The sequence below is a fragment of the Lepidochelys kempii genome, chromosome 1, assembly GCF_965140285.1.
Source record: "Lepidochelys kempii isolate rLepKem1 chromosome 1, rLepKem1.hap1, whole genome shotgun sequence".
NCBI lineage: Eukaryota > Metazoa > Chordata > Testudines > Cheloniidae > Lepidochelys > Lepidochelys kempii.
This window is the reverse complement of record NC_136380.1, coordinates 221,998,149-222,022,974: the sequence shown is the minus strand read 5'-3', so window position 1 is coordinate 222,022,974 and position 24,826 is coordinate 221,998,149. Positions and strand designations below refer to the sequence as shown.

Genomic DNA, 24,826 nt, shown 5'->3' with positions numbered 1-24,826 from the left:
TTAACTGTCTATGTCAGTAGCTTCAACAAAAGTGAAACTATGTAGTAAGATTTCAGAGTAACAGCCGTGTTAGTCTGTATTCGCAAAAAGAAAAGGGGTACTTGTGGCACCTTAGAGACTAACCAATTTATTTGAGCATGAGCTTTCGTGAGCTACAGCTCACTTCATCGGATGCATACCGTGGAAACTGCAGAAGACATTATATACACACAGAGACCATGAAACAATACCTCCTCTCACCCCACTGTCCTGCTGGTAATAGCTTATCTAAAGTGATCATCAAGTTGGGCCATTTCCAGCACAAATCCAGGTTTTCTCACCCCCTCACCCCCATACACACACAAACTCACTCTCCTGCTGGTAATAGCTCATCCAAAGTGACCACTCTCCCTACAATGTGCATGGTAATCAAGGTGGGCCATTTCCAGCACAAATCCAGGCTTTCTCACACACACACACACACCCCCGCCCTGGAAACACACACACACTGTTTCCGGGGGGGTGGGGGTGAGAAAGCCTGGATTTGTGCAGGAAATGGCCCAACTTGATTATCATACACATTGTAGGGAGAGTGGTCACTTTGGATAAGCTATTACCAGCAGGAGAGTGAGTTTGTGTGTGTGGTTTTTGGAGGGGGGTGAGGGAGTGAGAGAACCTGGATTTGTGCAGGAAATGGCCCACCTTGATTATCATACACATTGTGAAGATAGTGGTCACTTTGGATGGGCTATTACCAGCAGGAGAGTGAGTTTGTGTGTGTGGGGGGCGGAGGGTGAGAAAACCTGGATTTGTGCTGGAAATGGCCCAACTTGATGATTACTTTAGATAAGCTATTACCAGCAGGACAGTGGGGTGGGAGGAGGTATTGTTTCATGGTCTCTGTGTGTATATAATGTCTTCTGCAGTTTCCACGGTATGCATCCGATGAAGTGAGCTGTAGCTCACAAAAGCTCATGCTCAAATAAATTGGTTAGTCTCTAAGGTGCCACAAGTACTCCTTTTCTTTTTATGTAGTAAGATTGTTGAGTATTTGCTATTTTCCTTATTGATTTACCTGCAATCCCTGAATAGTTTCCAAGTCCTAGGTTATTACTACTTGTAATAAATTAGCTCCTGGATGCCCCAGGTAATTTTGAGGTTCCATTATAGTAGGTGCTATGCATTCACATAGTGAAAGACACTCCTTGCCCACAAAGAGACAATAATTCAACTGTACAAGCCACACAAAGGGTGGGGAAGAAGGGAGTATGATTAACTCCATTTTATAGATGGGGAACTGTGGCACAGAGATTAAAAGCCTACTTCTGAGGGCATTCTGTGCCAAAAAAAAAATTCTGCACACAATATTTTAAAATTCTGCAAAATGTGTTTGTCAAATAAATGTGGAGGCTCCAGCATGGCATTGGGGAGCATAGGCCATTGACTGCACAGAGATGGGAGATCACTGTGCAGCTCCCTCCAGGACACGGACTCAGCAGTGTGGCTGAACCCAACCCTGACACAGCGCAAGGACCGGGCCTGCCCCAGAAACACCCCAGGACCCTGCCCCTCCATGCCAGGAGCACCAGATGTGGGCGGGCAGGCTCAGCAAGGCAGGATCCAAGTGTGGAGGGGCTTAGTGTACGGGGATCCAGGTGTGGGTTGAGAGGGTTCTGTGTGGGGCTATCTGGGTGTGAGCGGCTCAGTGGGGGATCTGGGTGCAGAGGGAATCTGGATGCGCAGGGGTTTGTTGCGGGGTTCTGGGTGCAACAGTAATGGGACTGTGCATGGGGGTTCAGGTGAAGGTAGTTGGGGCTCAGCAGGGGGGACAGATGCTGGGGGAGTGGGGCGCAGTGGGGTGGAGATCCAGGTGCAGCTGGTTGGGGCTCGGTGGGGTGGGGATCCAGGTGCAGATGGCTTGTCAGGTTGGTCTAGCTGCAGGGTGAATGGAGCTCAGCAGAGGGGGTCTGAGTATGGGGGGTGAGGCTCAGCAGGAGGGTGTGGGTATGAGGGGGTCTGGATGCACGGGGTAGGGTAGATGGGGGAGCAGCTCCCTGTACAGGGATCCCTCTCCCTGCAGCTGAGGAGCAATGGGTGCAGAAAGTGGAGGGGAGGGGGGACTTTGCAGAGCTTCCTGCAGCCAGGGGAGAAGTCTGAAGGTGGGTCTGACCCAGCCCCAGATGTTGTGCAGGAGAAGATGAAGTCCTGTCCTCCCCAGTGCAGCCGGGATTAGCAGCTGAGCTCGGTGCAGGGTAGGAACCGCCTACCCGTCTTCCCCAGTCCTGCCTCCTCCCCCACAATGTCAAAATTTCTAATTGTGCATATTGTTTGCAAGGCTTGTTATTTATTTTAAGAAACAACATTTTAATGTGCCTGCCAGTCACCTATTCAGAATTTACCCCGCAACTTCAGCAGAGACCAGAGGTAGACTGGTGAACTTGTCACATTTGAGAAGATAGATTACAGGAACATTAAATGGATTTGGGGAGGAGTTTTATATAACTTCTTAATAATTAAAAGCACATAATCTCTCAGTCAACTTTTACAGACTTCTAAGCACCATTCCTCTCCAGTAGGTGAAACACAATCTGGTCCAATGGCATTATTTGTCACTGCTCTGTGTTATCAGCTAACACCATATCCAGGTACCTAGGGAAAGACAAGGACACTTAGATAAGCCTTTTGCAATAAGACAATTTAGTCTTTAAAAGATTTCATTTCTCCATCTAACTCAGCTGGCTATATTTTTCCCAACAATATACATATAAGAACTTTCCCTATCTAATGGTTATCTTGCCTTTCCTAGCTTATTTGTAATGGGCCCTCGCTATGGTGTCTTGGAGCCAGTAATTTGAAAGCATGCAGGCAGACTCCTGTGCTGACACAGACCCATAGTTGGATCTGGTTCTAGGTTCCTATATATGCCTCATAATTAATGGGCAGATCTTTTCTTTATAGGTCTTAATGTCTAATTGCACTATTGTTTATTTTTATCAATATTGTACCTTATGTCAAAGAAATACACTACAACCCCCCACTCAATAAAATATCCAAGTGCAAGGCACTTACTCTAGCAGGTTTACTGTTTATTAGGCGGGTTTAAAAAGGTCGATCAAGAGAAAGCAGAAGTTCAAGGCCTTGCTTGGAGTACTCCCTGATCTCCCAGGACTAGTAAACTTTACAACCTCAACTCTCCAGTACTCTGCGCCTTACATAACTGTTCATACCTGGCTCAAGTCATATAAAATGCTATCTTTCTAATGTGGTAACATTTTACACCCTCCTTGTACAGGTGGAAATGGCTACACAACATGAAGAACAACTAAGAATCAGGCCCTTTGTGTGGTTGTGTTGGTAGGATTAGGCCCAACAGGAGTAGTTGTGACAATGAAAAGGATTTTCATGTCATTTAATTGTATTATGTATAATTAGTAGTAGCAGTATTACGAAAGCACCTAGGAGCTCCAGTCACGGACCAGGATCCCATTGGCTGGACGCTGGACAAATACAGAACAAAAAAAAATGGTCCCCAACGGGCTTACAAAGCAATTTGAAGCCTCTCTCCCCTGTTCATGATTCTTGCATTTGCCGTAACCTGAAAGTTATGTTCTTTATTTCCTTAACATTCCTGCCCAAGGATATAACTGAAAGACAAACTGTTCAAAACCTGAATATCAGGAAACGTTTTGCAGCTGCCCCTACGATCTGTATGGTGTTTTGCTACCACTGACTCCCACTGGCAGGACAACCAGGAAGTATTCGATCCTGGCATTCTAAATGAGAGATTAACTAGAGCAGGTCAAAAAATTGTTTGAATTTTGAAATTTGTTGACAAACAGGTGAAAAAATCTGTCCGTTTTTTCTTCCAGCTCTCATAGTGAATGGTATTGCTTTTCACTTCTCGTTCAAGTATCTCAAAGCACTTTGCAAACATTAATGGATTAAGCATCACAACATGCATGTGAGGAACACTAGGTGTTACTATCCCTCATTGACAGATGGGTAGGTGGAGGTGTAGAGAAGTTAAAGGACTTGCCCAAGGCCACAAAATAATCTATGACACAGTCAGGAATGAAACCCAGGAGTCCTGACTCTTAGTCATTTGCTCTAACCATTAGATGACAGACTGGATTGTGCTTTCAGTCACACCCCAGTAAATCAGGGGTCACTCTATAAAATCAAGAGAGTTACACCCATGTAAGAGAGAGCAGTATCAGGCCCACCATGTCTAACGTTGACTATAAATTAGCCAAGATGAACAAATCTTGGGATAATTCCTTAGGTACTGTTTTTAGTCTTATTTCCTTCAGTCCAGCTGAAGCATATCCTGCTATTTCATGATGTAGAAAGTGCTAGATTGGGGCGGGAAAACTTTTTGGCCTGAGGGCCACATCGGGTTTCCAAAATTGTATGGAGGGCTGGTTAGGGGAGGCTGTGTCTCTTCAAACAGCCAGGCATGGCCTGGCCCCCGCCTCCTATCTGACCCTTCCCTCCCAGCTTCTCACCCTGATGGCTCTCCCGGGACTCCTGCCCCATCCAATGCCCCCGTCCCTTGACAGCCCCCCACCGGACTCCTACCCCATCCACCATCCCCTACTCCCTGTCCCCGATCACTCCTGGACCTTCCACCCCTGACTGCCCTCTGCCACCCCATCTAACCCCCCTCATTCCTGACTTGCCCTCCCTGGGACCCTGTCCCCATTGAGCCCCGCTTTTCCCCGTCCTTTGACCGCCCCGACCCCTATCCACACCCATGCCCCTGACCACCACCCCAAAAACTCCCCTGCCCTCTATTCAACCCCCCCGCTCCCTGACCGTGCTGCCTGGAACACCGGTGGCTGGAGGTGCTACAGCCATGCCGCCCAGAGCACCCGGTCAGGCCGCGGATCTGCAACTGCGCTGCCCGACTGCCCAGAGGCTACGGGGGAGGGGCCAGGGACTAGCCTCCTGGGCCAGGAGCTCAGGGGCCGAGCAGGAGGGTCCCGTGGGCTGAATGTGGCTGGCGGGCCGTAGTTTGTCCACCTCTGTGCTAGGTGCTGTGTTAAGACTAGGGCAGCAATCAAACTCAAAACTGGTCAGAGGTCAAACTGAAGTGAGCATCTTTGCGCATGCAGCACATAGGTGTTCTGCTAAGAACGAACACACACACACCCCCTTACCCGTCATAATCCCATCCTTTCCCAGTGAAGGAATCATATGGAAATTTCTGTGATGCTAATACTCAGTGGGTGGATTTTCTACTGTTCTATCCCTGCTCCTAAACCCATTAGAGGAAGCAAATGTCTGTGTAATATAGTCTATTATTGCAAGCAGTGCTAGACTAGCTGGTTATTTAATATATGCTGTAGAAACTTTCTAGTCAAACCTCATCTTTGCTCCTACAGCTGTTCCTCTTCTTAGGGGGAAGTGGCAGTGAGAGATTTTAGTCTGAAGAGAGAGGAAGACTTGAGACACCAGTGGGAACAATGCCTTTCCCCTGGCTTTTCACAAGGAGATAAAATTCCTCTCTCAAGGAAAACCTAAGTCAACAATGATTTGTCTCCCTGAAGCATTGCTTCAGCCCCAGGGTTGAAGGCTAAGCAGCACCCATTGCCTGGTCTGATTATACAGTTGATTACAAGATAATCCCTTGAATATTTCATGCAGGAATGAGTGTGCAGTGTCCGGGCAGTGGAGTAACATGAGCAGCTGAGATGCAGCCTTATAAAAAAAAAAATCCTCACTTACCTTCCACCAGGTAGTACAGCAGAGTCTTGCAGACACAAACTGAACTGTTTGCAGGAGGAAGAAACCAGGAACATCTAATCCTCGCCACAATGCCTTTTTGAGACAGAGCTGAGTCTGATCTAAAGCTCTGGCTTTGCGGTTGTTTTTCCCGCTTGCCATCCAGTGAGTTGTTAGGAATGACTATGCCTAGCTGTTGTTGATCCTTTATGAAACGGGAGGGAAAGATGCTGGAATTTCAGCAAAAAGGTGCCCTGGCCTCTGAGGCGGTGGGGTGGCTGTTTCCCTTCCCTCTGTGATGGTGATTACTGAAACAGAAGGTCTGGCTAATTAGCTCCAGCATGTGGTTTGCTTAAAGCAGGCTCAAGCTGGGATGGAAATAGCTGCTAGTGCTGTTCACAAATTAAGCCGGTACAGACTCAGGAGCAGATTATACACACTATCAACATAGCCACATCTTCTTAGTACTGTTACAACTTTCAGCCAAAGTCCTCACTGCAATATGGAAATACAAGCACATGGTAAGTTTACCCTCTGCTTCTTTGTTTATTATCTGTGAGACAAAGTCATTGAGTGGGAGGAGGGCAAAGAATATCTTGAATGGACTCCAGCTTTCCTTTAGTGCATTTTATTTTTCAGGGGCCGATAATGGTGGCCTACAAAAAAAATTCTTACTGGATTTATAAACAGGGTTTGGTTTCTAATGGCAGTCTCAAAAATAAGTCACTGGACAGTGTGTATGACCTGCGTGAGAAAGCAAGTCATGGGCAGTGGGTATTACTGGATTTTTGTTCTTTTCTTCTGTGGTTCCCTTATTACAGATATAATTGAGGGGGAGAACAATATCCTTTTCAGAGGCGTATTAAGATGTAATAAACTCACAGTTCCCATATGTACAAAACAAGTCCACTCAGTGTATAGAACATGCAAAGTTTGAATCCCTAATGTATAAGTTTAGACTCATGCTTAATGTTAAGATTGTTGCACTATTACCTTTGTATAGTTAAAAATTCCACAGTTGTTTGTAGTATAGCTCATTGCTTTCAGGGGTTTATATTTTTGCTCTGAGCTTTGGGACTCATCGTGCTGTATGAGAGAAAGAGGTATTATTATTAGGGCTGTCAGGCGATTAAAAAAAATTAATCATGATTAATCACACTGTTAAGCAATAATAGAATACCATTTATTTAAATATTTTTGGATGTTTGTCTACATTTTCAAATATATTGATTTCAATTACAACACAGAATACAAAGTGTACAGTTCTCACTTTATATTTATTTTTTATTACAAATATTTGCACTGTAAAAAACAAAAGAAATAATATTTTTCAATTCACCTAACACAAATACTGTAGTGCAAGCTCTTTATCATGAAAGTTGAACTTACAAATGTAGAATTATGTACAAAAAATAACTGCATTCAAAAATAAAACAATATAAAACTTTAGAGCCTACAAGTCCACTCAGTCCTATTTCTTGTTCAACCAATTGCTCAGACAAACAAGTTTGTTTACATTTGCAGGAGATAATGCTGCCTGCTGTTTGTTCACAATGTCACCTGAAAGTAAAAACAGGTGTTCTTGCGGCACTGTTGTAGCTGGTGACACAAGATATTTACATGCCAGATGCGCTAAAGATTGATATGTCCCTTCATGTTTCATCCCCCATTCCAGAGCACATTTGTCCATGCTGATGATAGATTCTGCTTGATAACAATCCAAAGCAGTGTGGACCGATGCATGTTCATTTTCATTATCTGAGTCAGATGCCACCAGCAGAAGGTTGATTTTCTTTTTTGGTGGTTCGGGTTCTGTAGTTTCTGCATCGGCGTGTTGCTCTTTTAAGACTTCTGAAAGCATGCTCCACACCTCATTCCTCTCAGATTTTGGAAGGCACTTCAGATTCTTAAACCTGGGGTCAAGTGCTGTAGCTCTCTTTAGAAATCTCACATTGGTACCTTCTTTGCATTTTGTCAGATTTGCAGTGCAAGTGTCCTTAAAATGAACCACATGTGCTAAATCATCATCCAAGACTACTATAACATGAAATATATGGCAGAATGTGGACAAAACAGAGCTGGAGACATACAGTTCTCCCCCAAGGAGTTCAGTCACAAAATTAATTAATGTATTTTTTTTTTTTATGAGCATCATCAGCATGGAAGCATGTCCTCTGGAATGGTGGCTGAAGCATGAAGGGGAATACGAATGTTTAGCAAATCTGCATGTAAATACCTTGCAATGATGGCTACAAAAGTCCCATGCGAATGCCTGTTCTCACTTTCAGGTGACATTATAAATAAGAAGCAGGCAGCAGTATCTCCCGTAAATGTAAACAAATTTGTTTGACTTAGCGATTGGCTGAACAAGAAGTAGGACTGAGTGGACTTGTAGGCTCTTAAATTTTACATTGTTTTGTTTTTGAGTGCAGTTATGTAACAAAAAAAAATTACATATGTAAGTTACACTTTCACACTAGAGATTGCACTACAGTACTTGTTTTAGGTGAACTGAAAAATACTATTTTTTATCATTTTTACAGTGCAAAGATTTGTAATAAAAACAATATAAAGTCAGCAGTGTGCACTTTTGTATTCTGTGTTGTAATAGAAATCAATATATATAGAAAAACATCCAAAATATTTAATAAATTTCAATTGGTATTCTATTAACAGTGTGATTAAAACTGCGATTAATACTGATTAATTTTTTAATCATGATTTTTTTTGAGTTAATCGTGTGAATTGACTGCGATTGACAGCCCTAATTATTATGCCACCCCAAATAGCTCCGCCTTCTGCAAAATTATTATTCTTGTGTAAGCAGTGTCAGGATGAGCTCCACCCTGACATCTGGTGGTGAGGTGTGGCAAGTTGTGGAAAATAACTTCAGGGGCCGATCTCATTTGCATAGGCACACCCACCACGCCTAGAATGAGACCATAGCTGCCCAAATGGTCACTTTGGCTGCTGTGGGATCCCCAGTGTCTCTGTTATTGGGGCAGGAAGAATAAATTGTTATTACCCTGATTATGGGAACTGTGCTTGGAACTGTACGTGGCCTTTTGTTACGATGGAGGGATTCACCATCATCTAAGTAGCACTCGCTAGGCAAGGGTCATGGGTTCCAAAACTGTGTGAATGGAGAGAGGCTGGGAACAAGTATTAATACTTGGTGGCATGGGCCCCTTGGTGAGGGCCTTACATGCTGATTGCATTTCCTCCTCTCTCCACTGTGGAATATCAGAGCTAATTTTGATTTCATTAGAAGTCTAGTTATAGGCTGCTGAGCTCACTTTGGGCTGACAGTGCACCAGCACTGGGGCTCCCCTACTATAAGCTGAATTCACCTAAGAGCTGAAATCACTGAGTGTTGTGTTAAGTAGTGGGGGAGCCTGAAGATATATTGTGGAGCAGTTTGCGGGACGGCTGGTGAAGCAGTTCGACGCGGAGCAGTGTGTGGATGGCAGGAGCTGCTTGTGGGCCGTGGAGCTGAGCGAAGGAGTTCGTGGGGCGGCTGGCGGAGCGGAGCGCAGCTGAGCGAAGGAGTTCGTGGGGCGGCTGGCGGAGCGGAGTGCAGCTGAGCGAAGGAGTTCGTGGGGCGGCTGGCGGAGCGGAGCGCAGCTGAGCGAAGGAGTTCGTGGGGCGGCTGGTGGAGCGGAGCGGAGCGCCGCTATGGAGCTATGGGGCGGTCAGCTTCAGATCACGTAAGGTGCCTCTTACCCCCGTCCCATTTCCACCCAGGTTGGGAGGTAAAGCTCCGCCGATAAACTTTCGAACTCTGGTGCTGCCCTGACCAGGGACAGAGACTTTTGGGGCATTGGACTTTTGGGGTTGCTGGACTCAAGAACCAAAGGGAAAAGGGCATGCCCCAATTTGCCTGGGGTGGGGTTGTTTTTGCTCATGGGTTGTGTTATGAATCCGGTTGGTGGTGTTTCCCCAACATAATGCCACATTGTTTCTCTCTGTTATTAAAAGACTTTTGCTACACTCAGACTATGTGCTTGCGAGAGGGGAAGTATTGCCTCTTGGAGGCGCCCAGCGGGGGTGGTATATATTTGTCCCAGGTCACTGGCTGGGGGCTCGAGCCGGTTTGCATTGTGTTATTGGAATGGAACCCCTAGATATTGAACCCGGCCCTTGTTGCTGCCAACTCTGACGGGCAGAAGGGTTACACTTGTAACATGCTTCATACCATAGTCCATATTGTGAAGTAGTCCTTAAGATTCTGGGCTTGACTCAGATCTTGCTAACATCAGCTTTATACCATCGTTACCACATCGTTTTCAATAGAAAAAATATTCCCTATTTACCTAAGGGTAAATGAAAATACGGCCTTTTAGATGGATTTGCGGGGGGCTTGGGATGGAGAGAGGTCAATCTAAAAAATGTAGATCACACACACTCTTTATATACCTATGTGGATGGCTTGGTGTGACATTATCTAATTAAAATATAACCATATAGGTCATTGTTGCAATCACTGTTACATATTTGCAGCAAATATTGTACAAAGGTTGTCAAGTGAGGTGTCTATGAAAAGGTTATGATTTGCTGGTTATGATTATGCTATCTGTATGCATGTATCATTTTTGTATTCGAAGTTATGAGTATTGGCTTTATACCTATATTTCAAGTGTTTGCTCCTGGGATACCGCCCACAAGGTAGCTAGCCAGCACATCTTGAAGAGATTATTCAAATGAAGTGGCTCATCAAGAAACACTTGGTTGACAATGGACCATGGGAGACGCCCACCTACACTGAATGGACTGTCATGTAAACATGCTGTCTGGAGTGTAGGTAATGGCGTCCTGCAATGACTGAGCGAATTGGGCATGAACATGTGACTTGCCCATGTACCTCCAAACACCATCTTATTACTATAATTTTCCACAGTAAGAACAATGGGATGCCATCCACATGGCAAAAGCTATAAAAAGCCCTGGAAACACCTCCATTTTGTCTTCAATCCTGCTGCTTACTTTTGGAGGAGCTTTGCTACAAACAGAAGCTCTGAACGAAGAGCTGAATGACCCATCCAAGCTGTGGATATATTCCAGAGAATTGACTTATGCCAGCAGTTTATTCCGTCACTGCTACAAACCTGAACCAAGAACTTTGCAATTGCTATATGTATTTGATTCTTTTAACCAATTTTAACTTTCACCTTTCTGTCTTTCTTTTTATGAATGAGCTGTTAGATTTTTAGATACGAAAGGATTGGCATCAGCATGATTTTTGGGTAAGATCTATAAGTTATATATTAACCTGGGTCTATGGCTGGTCCTTTGGGATCAGAAGAATCTTTCATTAGATGAGACTGGTTGTAAAAAACCACTCCTCTCTGAATCCAGTGTTTTTGGTGATGATATAAGAACTGAAAAGCCTGTAAAAACTGCCTTTATATTTTCTTATTAGACAGTGTGGTGAAACAAAAGTTTACTTTTGTTGCTGGTTTGGTATATCCTATGGGGAATTACACCCTAAGACTGGTGGCTATCTGCTCTTTTTCTCAGCAGTTCATCCTGAATTTGACATCCTCAGTCGTGACCCACCGAGGCACAGTTAAGGTAGCATAGTTGGCAGGATCCCCAGAACCAAGTCAATTAAGCTTTGGATCAGAACCCTAAGCTCTATTAAAATTTGAATTTTGATATTAAGAGTTTTAAAGGTTAAAGATCAGTGACCATGAGCCAGATAGCATCAGCAGAAGCAATGAAACTGCAAGCCCCAAGAGAAAGCCTGTGTTTTGAACATGAACAAAGACTGGCAGAACTTAGAATGCAAGAGAAGTAAGCCTTGGCCCAGCTGGAAAAAGAAGTTCACTAAGGCATATGGAACGGCTGTCTGCTGAGGAGAGGGTTCTCCAGATGCAACAAGAACCCACAGACTTAAGCTCCAAGTCAAAAAAGCAATGGAAGAACAGCAGAAACTGTATCATCTTCAAAGTTCAGTTTATAACAATGTTGGTATATTATATGACTCTGAGCAGTTGCCTGTGTTTAACCAGTTTTGCCACGGCCAGGGAAAGGGTGACACTAACCTGGGGAAGGTGGAAAATAGCTGTTTGTCTATTGCAAAAAAGCAGTTTATGTGTAAATGAATTTTCTGAATGTCTGTCTAGTATCTCAGAAGTGAATCTGGAATTAGATTAAAGCACAGAGAAAACTCAGTGGTCAAGAAAAATGTTTCTCTAGAACGGACTGAAGTTGATGGTCAAGTTGAAGCCCTAATTGAAGAAGAAAAGGGTAGATTTTTTTATGAGTGATGGATTGTTGGCAAGTAAAATTTGTGAAAATAAGCCTGAAAAAGGGAAAAGTGATTTGCTTAAAGTAGCTCAATGTAATGAGACGCTATTTGTGGAGAACAACAGTTTATCTGTTGGGAGTGGCAACTTGCCCGCTAAGGAAGCTGTCTCACTTTCCAGGTATGTGTTTGAAATCTGCCCTGGGTGTTGGGACAAAGGAAAGGTTATCTCCAATTATTTGTCTGTTTTGAATAGCAGCAGCGTGCCTGCTGAGGAAAAGTTTCTCTCCAGTTCTTTGTGTGTGCAGCAGACAGAAGGTGCTTTTCAGTTTAGGCTACTTAAAAGTTTATCAGTTGTCCCAGAGGTGATTCTGGATTTAAGTGAAACTCAGAAAGAGTCTGTTGTTGCTTAGGAAAAATGTTCCTTTAGAGCAGTGGTGGGCAACCTGCAGCTCGCGGGCCGAATGTGGCCCGTCAGGGTAATCTGCTGGCGGGCCGTGAGATAGTTTGTTTCCATTGATGGTCTGCAGGCACAGCCTCCTCCCAGTGGCTGCCGTTCACCGTTTCTGGCCAATGGGAGCCGCAGGAAGTGGCGTGGGCCACAGGTTGCCCACCACTGCTTTAGAGCAAGCCCTAGGTAAAAAGGGTAAGGACAGAATTTCTGTGAATGATTAATTGCTGATTAAAAAGATTCCTGAAGAGAAAAATCTTTATGGTAGTTTTTGCAAGCAGTTTGCTGAAACGGATGGGTGTGGAAGTGATTCGATTGAGTTACCACAGGGTGAATCACTGTATAGAGAAAGCAACAGTTTGTTTGGGAGACTTGTTTCAGTTCCGAACTGCCAGAGTCTTTCTGAGGTATATAGATCCATTGACCTTGCTTTGGAAAGATCCAGTGTGGGTAGGTTTAAGAAGGCTTCAGATGGAATGAAAATTGTCAGGGAATTTAAAAAGCCCTATGATAACCAAGTGGCTGTGTTTGGTCAGCCTACTGGGGAGGCTATGTTGTTGGAACATGAATGTCTCCATGCTAATTGTTTGAGGAAGCAGTCTGTGGTGACTCAGGTACTGAGGAAAGATTGGGTTACTGTTTTTTTTCAAGGCAGAACAGCCTTATGACTGAACCCACAAAGATGCAGGGGAGAGCAGGGAAACTCTCACTCTTAGACACTTTGGATTTGTTTGGTATCTCTTTAAAATAGAGTCCAAGTCTAGTCTCTACAAGCGAGCATGCGGGAGAGTGTCTGTGTAGATGTTCATAGCACAGAGGGACTGCAGTTAGTGAACACACCTTGCCAGCAAAGGAATTCCTGTAAGCACGAAGGTTGAGTTTTCAATCTTCTAGAGGGGGGGGGGGGGGGGGGGGGACTGTGCATGGCTGGCTCCAGCCAGGTGGTGCGGCTGCCTGTCCTGGCGCCCTGGGTGGCGCGGCTGTAACACCACCAGCTGCCAGTGCTCCAGGCAGTGCTGTAAGGGGGCAGGGGTTGGATAGAGGCAGGGGAGTTTGGGGGTGGTGGTCGGGGGTGGGGGTGTGGATAGGGGGCTGGGCATTCAGAAGGCGGGGAATAGGGGGGTTGAATGGGGGCAGGGGTGCAAGGGGGGCAGTCAGGAAGGAGAGGGGGGTTTGGCTGGGGCAGCGGGGGCAGTCAGAGGCGGGGATCCAGGGGCGGTCAGGGGACAGGGAGGGGTGGATGGGGCAGGGGTCCTGGGGGGGCAGTCAGGGAACAGGGGAAGTCGGATAGGGGGCGGGCCACGCCTGGCTGTTTGGGGAGGCACAGCTTCCCCTAACTGGCCCTCCATACAATTTCGGAAACCTGATGTGGCCCTCAGGCCAAAATGTTTGCTCGCCCCTGTACTAAAGGATTGGCATCAGTATGATTTTTGGGTAAAATCAAAGTTATACATTCACCAGGGTGTGCGGCTGGTCCTTTGGGATCAAAAGATTCTATTATTTGATGAGACTGGTTGTAAAAAACCACTCATCTCTGAATCCAGTGTCTTTGGTGGTTCTATAAGAACTGGAATGCCTGAGAAAACTGTCTTTATGTTTTCTTGTTAGCCAGTGTGGTGAAACAAAAGTTTGCTTTTGTTGCTGGTTTGGTATATCCTATGCGGGATTAGTCACCAGTCTTAGGGTGTATCTGCCCTATTTCTCAGCAGTTCATCCTGAATTTGGCATCCTCAGTTGTGACCCACTGAGGCACAGTTATACTTGGCACACTCCCTTTAAAAGGTCCTCAGATCAGTGATCTATTATGTCAACAAAGATCATGTGCATGCACTGGGATGGTCTCTAATCTCAGATATGGGAAGCACACTATGTACCTCCCAAATTCTGTTCTGACCATGGGCTGCAGGTAATGAAGGCTGGGGGAGGCTAAGCCTCCCGAAACCTCTGCTAATGCTTCCTGCTGCAGCCCTGGCTCCAGGGCTGTGGCAGGGCTCAGAGCTCCTCTGGGCGGCCTGGGTTCAGGGCTCCCCTGGACTGTTCTGGGTGCTGGCAGGCTGGCCAGGGCTTGGGGCTGCACTGGTGAGCTGGCCAGTGAGAGCGTGCGGTGGAAGGGTGGCGTGGGGGCGGAGCCTTTGGCAGAAGAGGGGGGGCAAGGGACCAGCTTCCCCAAAAAGGGAGTGCATGTACTGCTCATGATTCTGGCCCTTTTCAGCAGACCCCATGATGCATGGTGTGCAGTACACAACTGAAACTAGACTCTGACTTAACTCAGTGTTCTTAATTTTTTCAACTAGTTTCTGTGTAAATGCAGTAGATACTCTATGCGAATTTAAGCCCTGGTTATGAGCATGTACCAGATTCCCCGCAAATGATATAAAAACTCTAGGGGGGTTGAAAATATTTACCTGAGCTCCACTCTGGACAGCTCTGGCTGAATTTAAGTCCTGCTCATAACCCACTGAAGTGGATGAAGTCCAATGTACAAGACAGATACCACTCCCATTTCCCCTACAGAAGCAAACTGACAATCTCCCCCCATGCACACACCCTCTTCATGTGCTTGTCAGGCATACTATATGGCCAGCATTTAAAGTAGGAGGGACAAGTTTGGCTGATGTAGAAAAATATAAAAATACAAGAGAGAAGAAGGTGTGTGCATCCTCTTTGGAAACACTTGAATGTCAAATGCGACTGTCTAAATTTTAGCTTTAAAGAGATTTTAATATAAAAGTACTCAAGCACACTGGGAATATCCAGCCATTCTAGGCCAATAGAACCTGCCAGAGGCAAGCATACTCTGCAACAGATACTGCCCCACAACTAGAAAATGAACTCTGGTATTTTCTATGAGGCGCACACAAATCCTATTCTAAACAGCAGCAAAAATTCCACAGGGACATTGTAATAACCTATAAAGCTGAAATAGTCTTACTGCCAAACTCCCATCTGCACCCAAGTATGTGAGGGCCCCAGCTTCCTGGACAGCACTGTTCCCGATACAGAAAATACTACATGCTCTCTACTCTCCGGTGCTCTTCCAAATCTGTACTCTCCTAGTCTTCCCTTCTCTTCATCCTTCAATTGCCTCTCCATCCTGCATGCATCTCTGTTGTTTGCCAGAGCGGGGTGAGCATCTCCACCCAGTCAGGTCCATTCTTGCTGTGCTCATTGCTCTCAGTGACAGGGGAGTACTTGTGCCTGAGAGCCTATCGGAGGAGAACAGCTGCAGCCCCTGGGGGCTTCAACCAGTGCTGGGTTGGTTGGTCTGTCCAATCCAGGCACTGCCAGTGAAGAGCCGTGCTCCGCCTTGGCTGCCTTTCTTAAGTGAGCAAAACTGCAGCACAGTTGGAAATGAGCTGCTCGCAGCTCCCAAGCCACAGGCCTATGTACATCTGCTCTAGACCAATATGGATTTATGAGAATCTTTACGGTCTCTTATGCCAACAACTCTTGCATATTCAAGGAATGTTCACTGTGTTTACACAAGAGACCATAGACTCATGAACAAACTACTTCTCATTGTGTAGGTGATCTGCCTATTCCAAGCCTCCTGAAATGTTATCATCACAAGGGTGGGGGACAAAAATGCGTAATGTGCCAAAATTATATCTGGTGTGGAACTCCCCCAAACACAGTGGAGTTATAGGAGAGAGTATTTTGTGCTTAATATACACTCCCACTAGCACCTTTTAGGAATCAGAAAAACTAGTGACAGACAAGACCTCTTCAATCATCAAGATCATCTCCATGGGGTCAATGCAGGACAAATCCCTAAGACACATTTTCATGTACTTTGTCCAGTGTAGCTTCTCAATCTTCAAAGCAGAATCATAAAAGAACTATAATTCATAGCAAGAATCATTTTACACTGAATTTGGTAATTATATCTTTAGGAAAAGGGAAAGGATTTCTGAATTTTAATGCTCAAATTCCCCTCTTACCTTCCTTTTGTGTGGCTCTCAAAATAGATGATTTGAAACGCTGATCTAATCTAACTACTTTTTAGGAAGCACGCTGGACCTGTTACTCTAGAACAGCATTGTTTTAAAATAGGAAGTCCATTATTTTGTTTAATTTTACTTAAGTATTTCCCCTTGAGCCCTGCTACTTCCGAATACAACAAATTGATGTTTCATTAAAGTGTATTTCCTTGTGCCTGAGGTTTTTCTACCACAATGTTAAATAATAAATAGTGTTTTGAAAAGAACAGTCTAATGGTTAAAAGCGGTGACTTAAAGAAAGGTGTGGTGTTTAGATGTTGTTTGTAATTATTAGAATTGGGAGCACTGGCTGTTGGGAGTCTAAAAGGACAGGAATCAGGAAGGAGGGGGAATGAGTTGAGAGGCTGGGAGAATGCTACAGAGGGGGTGCAGCAGCAGCTTGGTAAAGAGGTTTCCACTTTGAAAATAAAGTCCTGTTGAAGCTTGTATTTAGTACCTTGCCTGGTTGATACAACATTTTGGTGATGAGGATGGATCTTCTGCCTCTGAACTCACCTGCACCCTTTCTCCAAAGACTAGGTGAGCCTCCAATTGCTTTTACGACCTGGATCCATATGCGTGAGACTTATCTGCTTGCAATCAGTGCTACAGAGATTTCTGAAGTAAGAAAGTGTGCTCTGCTAATCCACTGCCTTGAAGCAGATGAAGCTTGTTAGTACCTTGCCTGGTTGGTACAAAAAAGACTCCAAGAAAAGAACTTGCACAAGTACTGAACTTTACATCTATGTGTAGTCCCATTTAAATCAATAGGCTTACTTGCATGAGTAAAGATCAGCACTTATGTAAGTGTTTACCAGGATTGGGAACAAAAAGCACACATATATGACATATAGTTGCGACATGGATATCTGTAACATAAGCAGGTGTGACTGCAAATCCACCTAACTAACTCCATTCTCATATCTATTTGGAACATGGCAATGGATAACTGTTTTACCAACTAACACGTCTGAATGGGAGATGCTTCTAATGTGCTCATGTAGTCTGCTCTGGATACTCAGCTACACCTCATGAGGTGGTGCCTTCAACCAGATTTAGGCCAAGGTTGTGAATGTTGCTAGAAAAAGAGGAATAGATGGAAATCAATGGGAACAAACTGGTTCCTCTGTGTGCTAAATACAGCACAATTCACAAGGTGTTAATTGACTCCTTTGCTAGTGGTTTCATGCAGGCCAGCCAAACTGCAAGGATCCCATATGGTTGATGTAAGGATCAGTTGTTGTTCAAAATTTAATGCAAATAATTTGCCTAGTTAAGGATACTGTTGCAAGCTTGGTCCTTCATCATGCATGCAGTCCTTCCATTTTTACCAGTATGGGCAGGTTTTTCATGTATTATGCTTCTGCCAAGTATTTTCAAAGTTCATTGCACACCTAGACCCATATACAGATGGTGCATTATACATTTGGGACCAAATTATCCTCCCTGCACAATGCCTGAATAAATGAGCTTTGTGCAGGTGGATTCCAAAGTGGGTGGGTGGAATGCTCCTCATTCAGGCTATGGTGTGTCCTTGGAGCTATTGCAGGTGCTGGCTACTCAAGGTTACAGCCCAAGCCCAGAAGTCTACATCACAGCTAAACAGTCCCACAGCCTGCGCCCTGTGAGGCCACATCAGCTGGCACAGGCCAACAGGGGGTTTTTAATTGCAGTGTGCCCATACCCTCAGTGAATCCTGATTTCTAGTGTGTTTGTCAGCAACTCTTTGCAAGTATTTTAAATTTGATCTAGTTTCATTAGACATCTAGATCACATGCTGTATTTCTGTTCCTGGATATGCTCTGTTCTCAGATATGCTCTGAGAATCAGGTTTCTAGTTTGAATTTAGAATTCACTTTTGGACATCCACACAACTAAAATGTTCTGCTACGATCATTCCTGCCAGTAATCTCTTCCTCTAGAACGTTTGCAGAAAGTGAATACTCAGGGCTAGATGACCTCAAGGCCCATAGGACAGAATGGGGCAGGAGGCATTGAACTACATCTCCACAGAGGCACTGCACAACCATAGGCAGATGCAATTTAATGTCATACTGATTCAAAAGAAAGCTTTTGGGTTCAGCTGAACACATTGAAGTGTTTTGATCTGAGTTGAACCAATCCTAAATGAAACGTTTTGTTTAGATTTTCCTGACAGAAAATCAATTTTTTTTCTGGTCACAATCAGTTTTCTGAGATCATTTTGATTTTTGCAGTAACTGCATTTTCCATTTACAAAACAAAAAATCATTTTTACTGAAAATTCCCAACCACCTCTACCGCTCACCGTTGTGAGCCAAGGGTTCATGGTCTACCCCATAAAGAGTGTGAGCATGGTGAAAGTGAACTTGGTTTATAGTTATTGAAAATGTTCTGCAGTGTTTAACCCAGACTCAGCTAAAAGAATCCAAAAGCTTAAGGCTTATAATTGCCTGTGTTATGGTCTTGTGAGGTGTCCAAGGCTTACATTGAGACTATTAGAGAAATACCATATGCGGCCTCTGGAACTGAAGCTTCCAGTTATTAATTATTTTCCCTGAAATTTCCCTCATGGCCTCATTATGTCCTTCATTAAAGGAAACCAAGTGCAAGTCTTCAAGTGCCCAAGGAAAGCTGGTGGGTCAGAATTATTATGTCATTTAAGTTCTGCTGATGTCCATTTGATGCTTTCTTTTACTCGGGAAGATTAGTCAAGATCTTTTCTTTTTAAACCCTTCCATTTTGGGCACTTTACTAGTTGCCCTTTTACTTTATAGTCACAGGTGGGCAAAGCCAGCCCTTGGAGAGGACATACAAGAGAGGCAATGGCAAATTCTGTCTCCATTTCTGTGTCTATAGAGCTACTGCAGATGCTTGCTACTCACCCTAAGAGGCTACTACTTGACCCTTATGTCTACGCTGCAGTTAAAAACCCTCTGCTGGCCTATACCAGCGGACTTGGGTTTGCAGGGCTTGGGCTGTGGGGCTGTTTAATTGCAGTGTACATATTTGGGCTTGGGCTGCACCCCGAGCTCTGGGACCCTCCCACCTTGCAGGTGGCAGGTGTAGATGATTCCACCACCATCCTGTCCCTGCAGCAAGCAGAAGTTGCTGCTTTCAGGACACAGATACAAAGGAAAAAGGGGAGCTACTCTCACCACCAGTGATCTCCACAAGGGGAAGATGAAAACTATTATGGGATTCCCGCACTTTCCTACATGGGAGGGTAGGGAAGAGAAGGACAACTCTTCTGCCAGAGCTTTTCAGTGGGGAAAAGTCACTCCTGAGAGCCATTCCATTGCATGCCCTCCTGAGCTTGGAAGTGCCAGCCATGCTGTTGCACTTTCTCATTCCTCTGTTGAAGGGAGAGTGCTGCAATACATTGATGCTTCCTAGAATAGGGCACAAGAACCTACCGTAGATGCAGTGACTCCCTGGGGTTGTGAGAGAGGCTCCCCTTTGGCTTCTCCAGTGTGGCTTCAAGATGGCAGTTGCTCCTCTCATCTTTCCCCCCAGGGAGAGGTGTAACCCATGTCCACTCACTGTGATGCTTTGTTGCCCTCTAGTGGTGACTGAGCCACATAAGGTGATGAACCTGCTACTGTCTTGGCTAATGTATCTTGGTCTTATTTCAAGTGGTAGAGGCTCATGCTTTAAGAACCAGAGGTCCCAGGTTCAACTGCTTCTCCCAATGACCCACCCAGGGGTATTGTTTTATGTGTGGTGGCCCATACGGTGATTTGAGCTGAGGGGATCAACTTTCATCTGTGGCCCAGACACTATTAGAGGGGGACAGGACACTCAATGTGGATTACATGGTCTGGAACCCTCAAAATACTTCGCCATTACTCTATTTTTCTGTACTGTCACTGGAGTGTGATTTACTTTGTGTTTTCCCTATTTATAACTAAATACTCTTTTTGTGCTATACACTCATAGTTGTACATAGCTCTATACAACATACACACATTTATCTGAGATTATAGGGGGAAAGTGTGTTATATTGTTGTTGGCTTGTTTGTCTGTCGTTAGAAACTATGTCAATACAAGAGATGGCTCACAGTCGGGATGTCCAAATCCCAGATTGTTAAACTTAGGCTAGGGTTAATGGCTTGGTTTAAAGGCCCTGTTCAACTTAGGTTTGGGATTTAACAATGCCGGAACCTCTCATGAGATTTCAGTACAAAATGTGGAAGTTTTGGGAGATCAGCCATTAGTCTTAGATTTCTGCATCTTCATCCTCACTAGATTTTGGCTGCATCAAACTGGACCTGAAGTATCAGTCCTTTTAGGCCAGGATAAAAGCTGGAACCAAACTAGGAGGAGCAGGATTGGATCCAGTGATCAGAAACCTCAAAACTTTAATTTTGAATTTCAGGAGACGTTAGATTCAGATTTGGCCCTTCTCTGTTGCATGGAAAAGCCAAAGTAAATGTTGTACTTTCAACCCTGGCTTTTGTATTTCTTGACTTTTTGGAGTGTTCAGGTATGCAGTCTTTGTATTCCATTATGGTAGTTTTCCCTAAGTTTAATACTTTGAATCACCTTCCATCTGAGGATGTGAAAGCATTTCACTAACATTAATGCATTTAATCTCAAGAACCTTCTGAGGTTAATAACTATCCCCATTTTGCAGATGGGGGAAACTGAAGCACAGAGAAATTACATGCAGTTGCCAAAGCTGGGGCCATTAATTATTTACAGAGTTTGGAGCAGAACTTAGACCTCCTAAAGTCTAGTTCTGTGCTTCAACTAATAGATTTAAATATTTCTGAACACAGAAACAAGGACAAAAAATGTTTTTATCATATATATTTGGTTTCAGTGCAGCTGAGGTATGCAAATTGAAAAATGTTTGTTTATTCAGCAGTTCACACACAAATCTGGCATTTCATTTTGTGGGTATATGTGGTCTTTTTTTATGCTCATCTCCACACACTCAAGTTCTATGCACGCTGACAGAAAATCCCTATGACCCGCACTGACTCAGTCATTTAGAGACATGGCTGCACAAAAAGCAGAGGTATGCACTGCTGATAGTTTTGTCTTTGACCCTCAGACATTCCTTTAACGCCATCACATCCTACCCAAAATGGAGAGCAAAGAGCAGAATCCATTGGGAGCTCTTCTTCAACTTACAACAACAAATACCTCACAGTTCCTCAGACCCGGCCTTCTGTGCATTTTGGCAGAATCAATGGGGCTTTTGAGCCATCTGGCCGCATGGAGACTCACAACAACTCTGTAAGTAGGATTATTATAATCCTTGACTTATTCCTCTAGTGCTCTTGATAAAGGTGGGGGTGGGGTGATGGGGAGAGAGAGAGGGGGAACATCAAATGTTTTTTCTGTATATTACTTACAATGTGGCTTTACTGTGAAAAGTAACTAGGCCAAAAATGCCACTACTTTACTCAACAGATCTGCTTCCTCTGTCTATTCCGAGTTACAGGTACTGTCTTCATCCACTGTATTACATTTTTACTCCTGTTGGCCTGGCAGAGCCATCACAGCTCAGACAGAGGGAGCTGGATTCTGTTCCCTCTCGTGCACCATCAACAGAGTTGTTTGTTGATTTCCAATCAGTTAAACCTGTGCAAACCTGTTGACGGTCATATGCACAGGTGTCACTTAGGGCAGAATCTGAAGACAGTGGAGTTGTACAGCTGTAGTCTTGGATGCAGAACCTTTATTACATGGGAGAAGGAAAGAATCCCTCTTGACTTGTAGAGCCTAGGATACATTTGCAGGCCTTGTAGTTAGAACCCTCACCACCATATCCCCTGATAGATTTTACCTTATAAACTGTGTGCCATTGTTCTGAAATCATTAAGAAACATGGAACCCAGTACACCATTTTTAGTCAGTTTTCTAAGTAAAACAGCATGTTGCACCTACAAGACACTGATTTCTACTATGAGAGAGGGAGAGAATGGGCAGAATGAGAGAGGTTGTGGGCAGAATATATAGCCATTTAAAGTTCTTTTTGTTTATATTTTGCAAATTGAATCTTGTTGCTAGCAGTTTTATCGGCTTATTTATTTTGTTTTCATTTCTAACAAATTCTTCGATTGCAAAAACGCCTACATGTTCAGGAAAGCTCTGCAAACTAAGAACTGGATCATGTTGTCATTGAAAGCTGTGAGAATTTTGCCACTGACTTTAGGGCTTGGTCTTAATACACTGATGTGGCAAAATCTTTATGTCTTGTATGAGCCACAGAGAGAGAGAGAGAGAGAGAAAGAGAGGTGTCTCTGCAATCTGCTCAGTCCCATGCTCTGTGTAGGTACAGCAGCAGCATCCCTTTAATGTTGCTATGGTGACCTCTCAGGCGGCAGTTGCTGGGATGAGGCACCTGGGTACCTACAGATGATAAACAGGAAAACACCCTCAGCAACTCATCTACCCAACCCTTCCTCATTCCCTTGCCTTCTGGCCTCTGTGTGCATCTCTCATTTCCACACACACCCATGTATAAAGAGGAAGAGGGGGATAATACTTGAAGATTATCTTCTCTACAGCCAGTGAATGGATTTCCCTGGATTGCCAGCAACCAGGGGATGGTGACATCATTACCTGTGGAGTGTATTGTGTGAAGTTCTCTGGAAGGGAGGCTGGGAATCTGAGGTTTGGTGTTTTCATTGTGGCAGGGATGGATCCAGAGAGTCTGCAGGGACTGCCCGTGAGTACAGTGTGAGAAGGACTCAGACCATGGAATGGGAACATGTTATAAAATTCTGTCTCCAAAGTGTTTTTAATTTGTGTGTAAATCTAGGTGTAAAGAGTATATGTACATTGTGTATGTGTAGCATATGTATAGTCTGATCTGTGCATGGAGGGGTTGTATGCAGGGGGACCAGGGATCTATAAAATGATATGGAGGTTGATAGCAGTTCTGTGTGAAGCCAGGAGGCAAAGCTTAGCTGTGGGAGAGGTGAACATGGGAGATGTCAGGATAAAATTCATATCAACCTGCATAGTTGTCCATATGAATAACTATCAGTGTTGATGCACATTAAAAACCTGGGAAAGTCCCATACAAAAACTTCTTTAACTTTGAGTTAAGGTTGCTAGATGGCAGAACCTACTAAGACCTTAAAAAAAATAGAAAGGAGTAGTTAATTCATTCAGTACCCTGTTTATACTGTCTAACTTTGAGAAGAGAATGCTAGACTGGGTGAACCACCAACACACACCATAAAAAGAACAGGAGTACTTGTGGCACCTTAGAGACTAACCAATTTATTTGAGCATAAGCTTTCGTGAGCTACAGCTCGCTTCATCGGATGCATTTCCACTGAATGCATCCGATGAAGTGGGCTGTAGCTCACGAAAGCTTATGCTCAAATAAATTGGTTAGTCTCTAAGGTGCCACAAGTATTCCTGTTCTTTTTGCGAATACAGACTAACACGGCTGCTACTCTGAAACCTGTCATAAAAAGAAAGGAAATACAAAGTTAAATCATTCAACGCCCTATCTATACTACACTCATCAGTTCCTCTTCCCACTCTCAAATACTTCCCTCCACAACCCACATATCTTGACCCCAATCCCAAACAACTAACAGGTACATTTAAATCTGGCCACATTATTTGCTTATAAGATCATGTATTTCCATTAGCATTGGCATAACTTTCATAAACTACATTGTACCTAGTTCTGTATTGGCGTGTATGTAAGCCGGGCATGAAGTTAGATTGCAAATGGTGGCAGTGAGAGATGGTTTTCTAGACATCTTAGGAAAATTTATGTGAATAGGTGACCTATGTTGTGAGTAACTGTTCTAAATTTGGGATTAGATTTTAATGTAGAAATTACAGAATTGGAATCCACATTGATGTAATTTGGCTGTGGTCAGAGCTGAGGCTACATGGCTGCTGTTCATGTGTAGGGTGGAGATATGTGAGCTCTGGAAAGGAGGTCGCTGAGGTGGAGAAAAGAAACTGACGTAGTAGATAGAGTGTTGAATGGTTTAACTTTGTATTTCCTTTCTTTTTATGGTGTATGTTGGTGGGTCATACAGTCTACCAATCTCATCTCAAAGTTAATTCTAATGTATGTCAATATTGATATTATTCACCGTTTATAGCAGTCTATGTGAGAGTTGGTATTCTCTCTAACCTTCACTCCCCTATTGTCTCCCATATCCCCTCTGCCCAGACCCGTCCAGTCCTGCTGCTCCTGGCACTATAAAGAGCTGAACTCCATGTCCCAGCTCAGACCTCTGATTCCTGCCCTTCGTCCATGCATAGTGCAAATTGCCCCATGTTCCTCCTGAGCACAGTCTTGCTCCACAACATGCCCCCAATCCATAATTTGACCCCTACTTTCCTATTGCATTCATCTCTTAAATACTGATACATATGAGTGTAAGGTGTGAGTACAAAATCTTAAGGTACAGTGTCAGTATGTTTTCTCAGTATGTGTGTGTGACAGGGAGGTAAGTATATAGGTTTCTGTTGCCT

The 24,826-nt window shown here is 44.2% G+C and overlaps 1 protein-coding gene and 1 long non-coding RNA gene across 2 annotated transcripts in view; one reads left to right on the top strand and one right to left on the bottom strand.

The window, feature by feature from the left end:
- Positions 1 to 2,455: 2,455 nt before the first annotated feature.
- LOC140906036 (uncharacterized) lies at positions 2,456 to 6,002 on the bottom strand. The gene is made up of 2 exons (XR_012157027.1): positions 5,707 to 6,002; positions 2,456 to 2,628 (listed from the first exon to the last, which is right to left on the bottom strand). It is a non-coding gene; the product is annotated as an uncharacterized LOC140906036 (long non-coding RNA).
- A 123-nt stretch (positions 6,003 to 6,125) lies between these two features.
- Positions 6,126 to 24,826, top strand: part of ANO2 (anoctamin 2) — a 284,158-nt gene continuing 265,457 nt past the window's right edge. The window contains exons 1-2 of the mRNA XM_073314959.1: positions 6,126 to 6,224; positions 21,420 to 21,604. Coding sequence (XP_073171060.1) covers positions 6,206 to 6,224; positions 21,420 to 21,604 — 204 coding nt within the window. The 5' untranslated portion in view covers positions 6,126 to 6,205. The remainder of the gene's footprint in view (positions 6,225 to 21,419; positions 21,605 to 24,826) is intronic.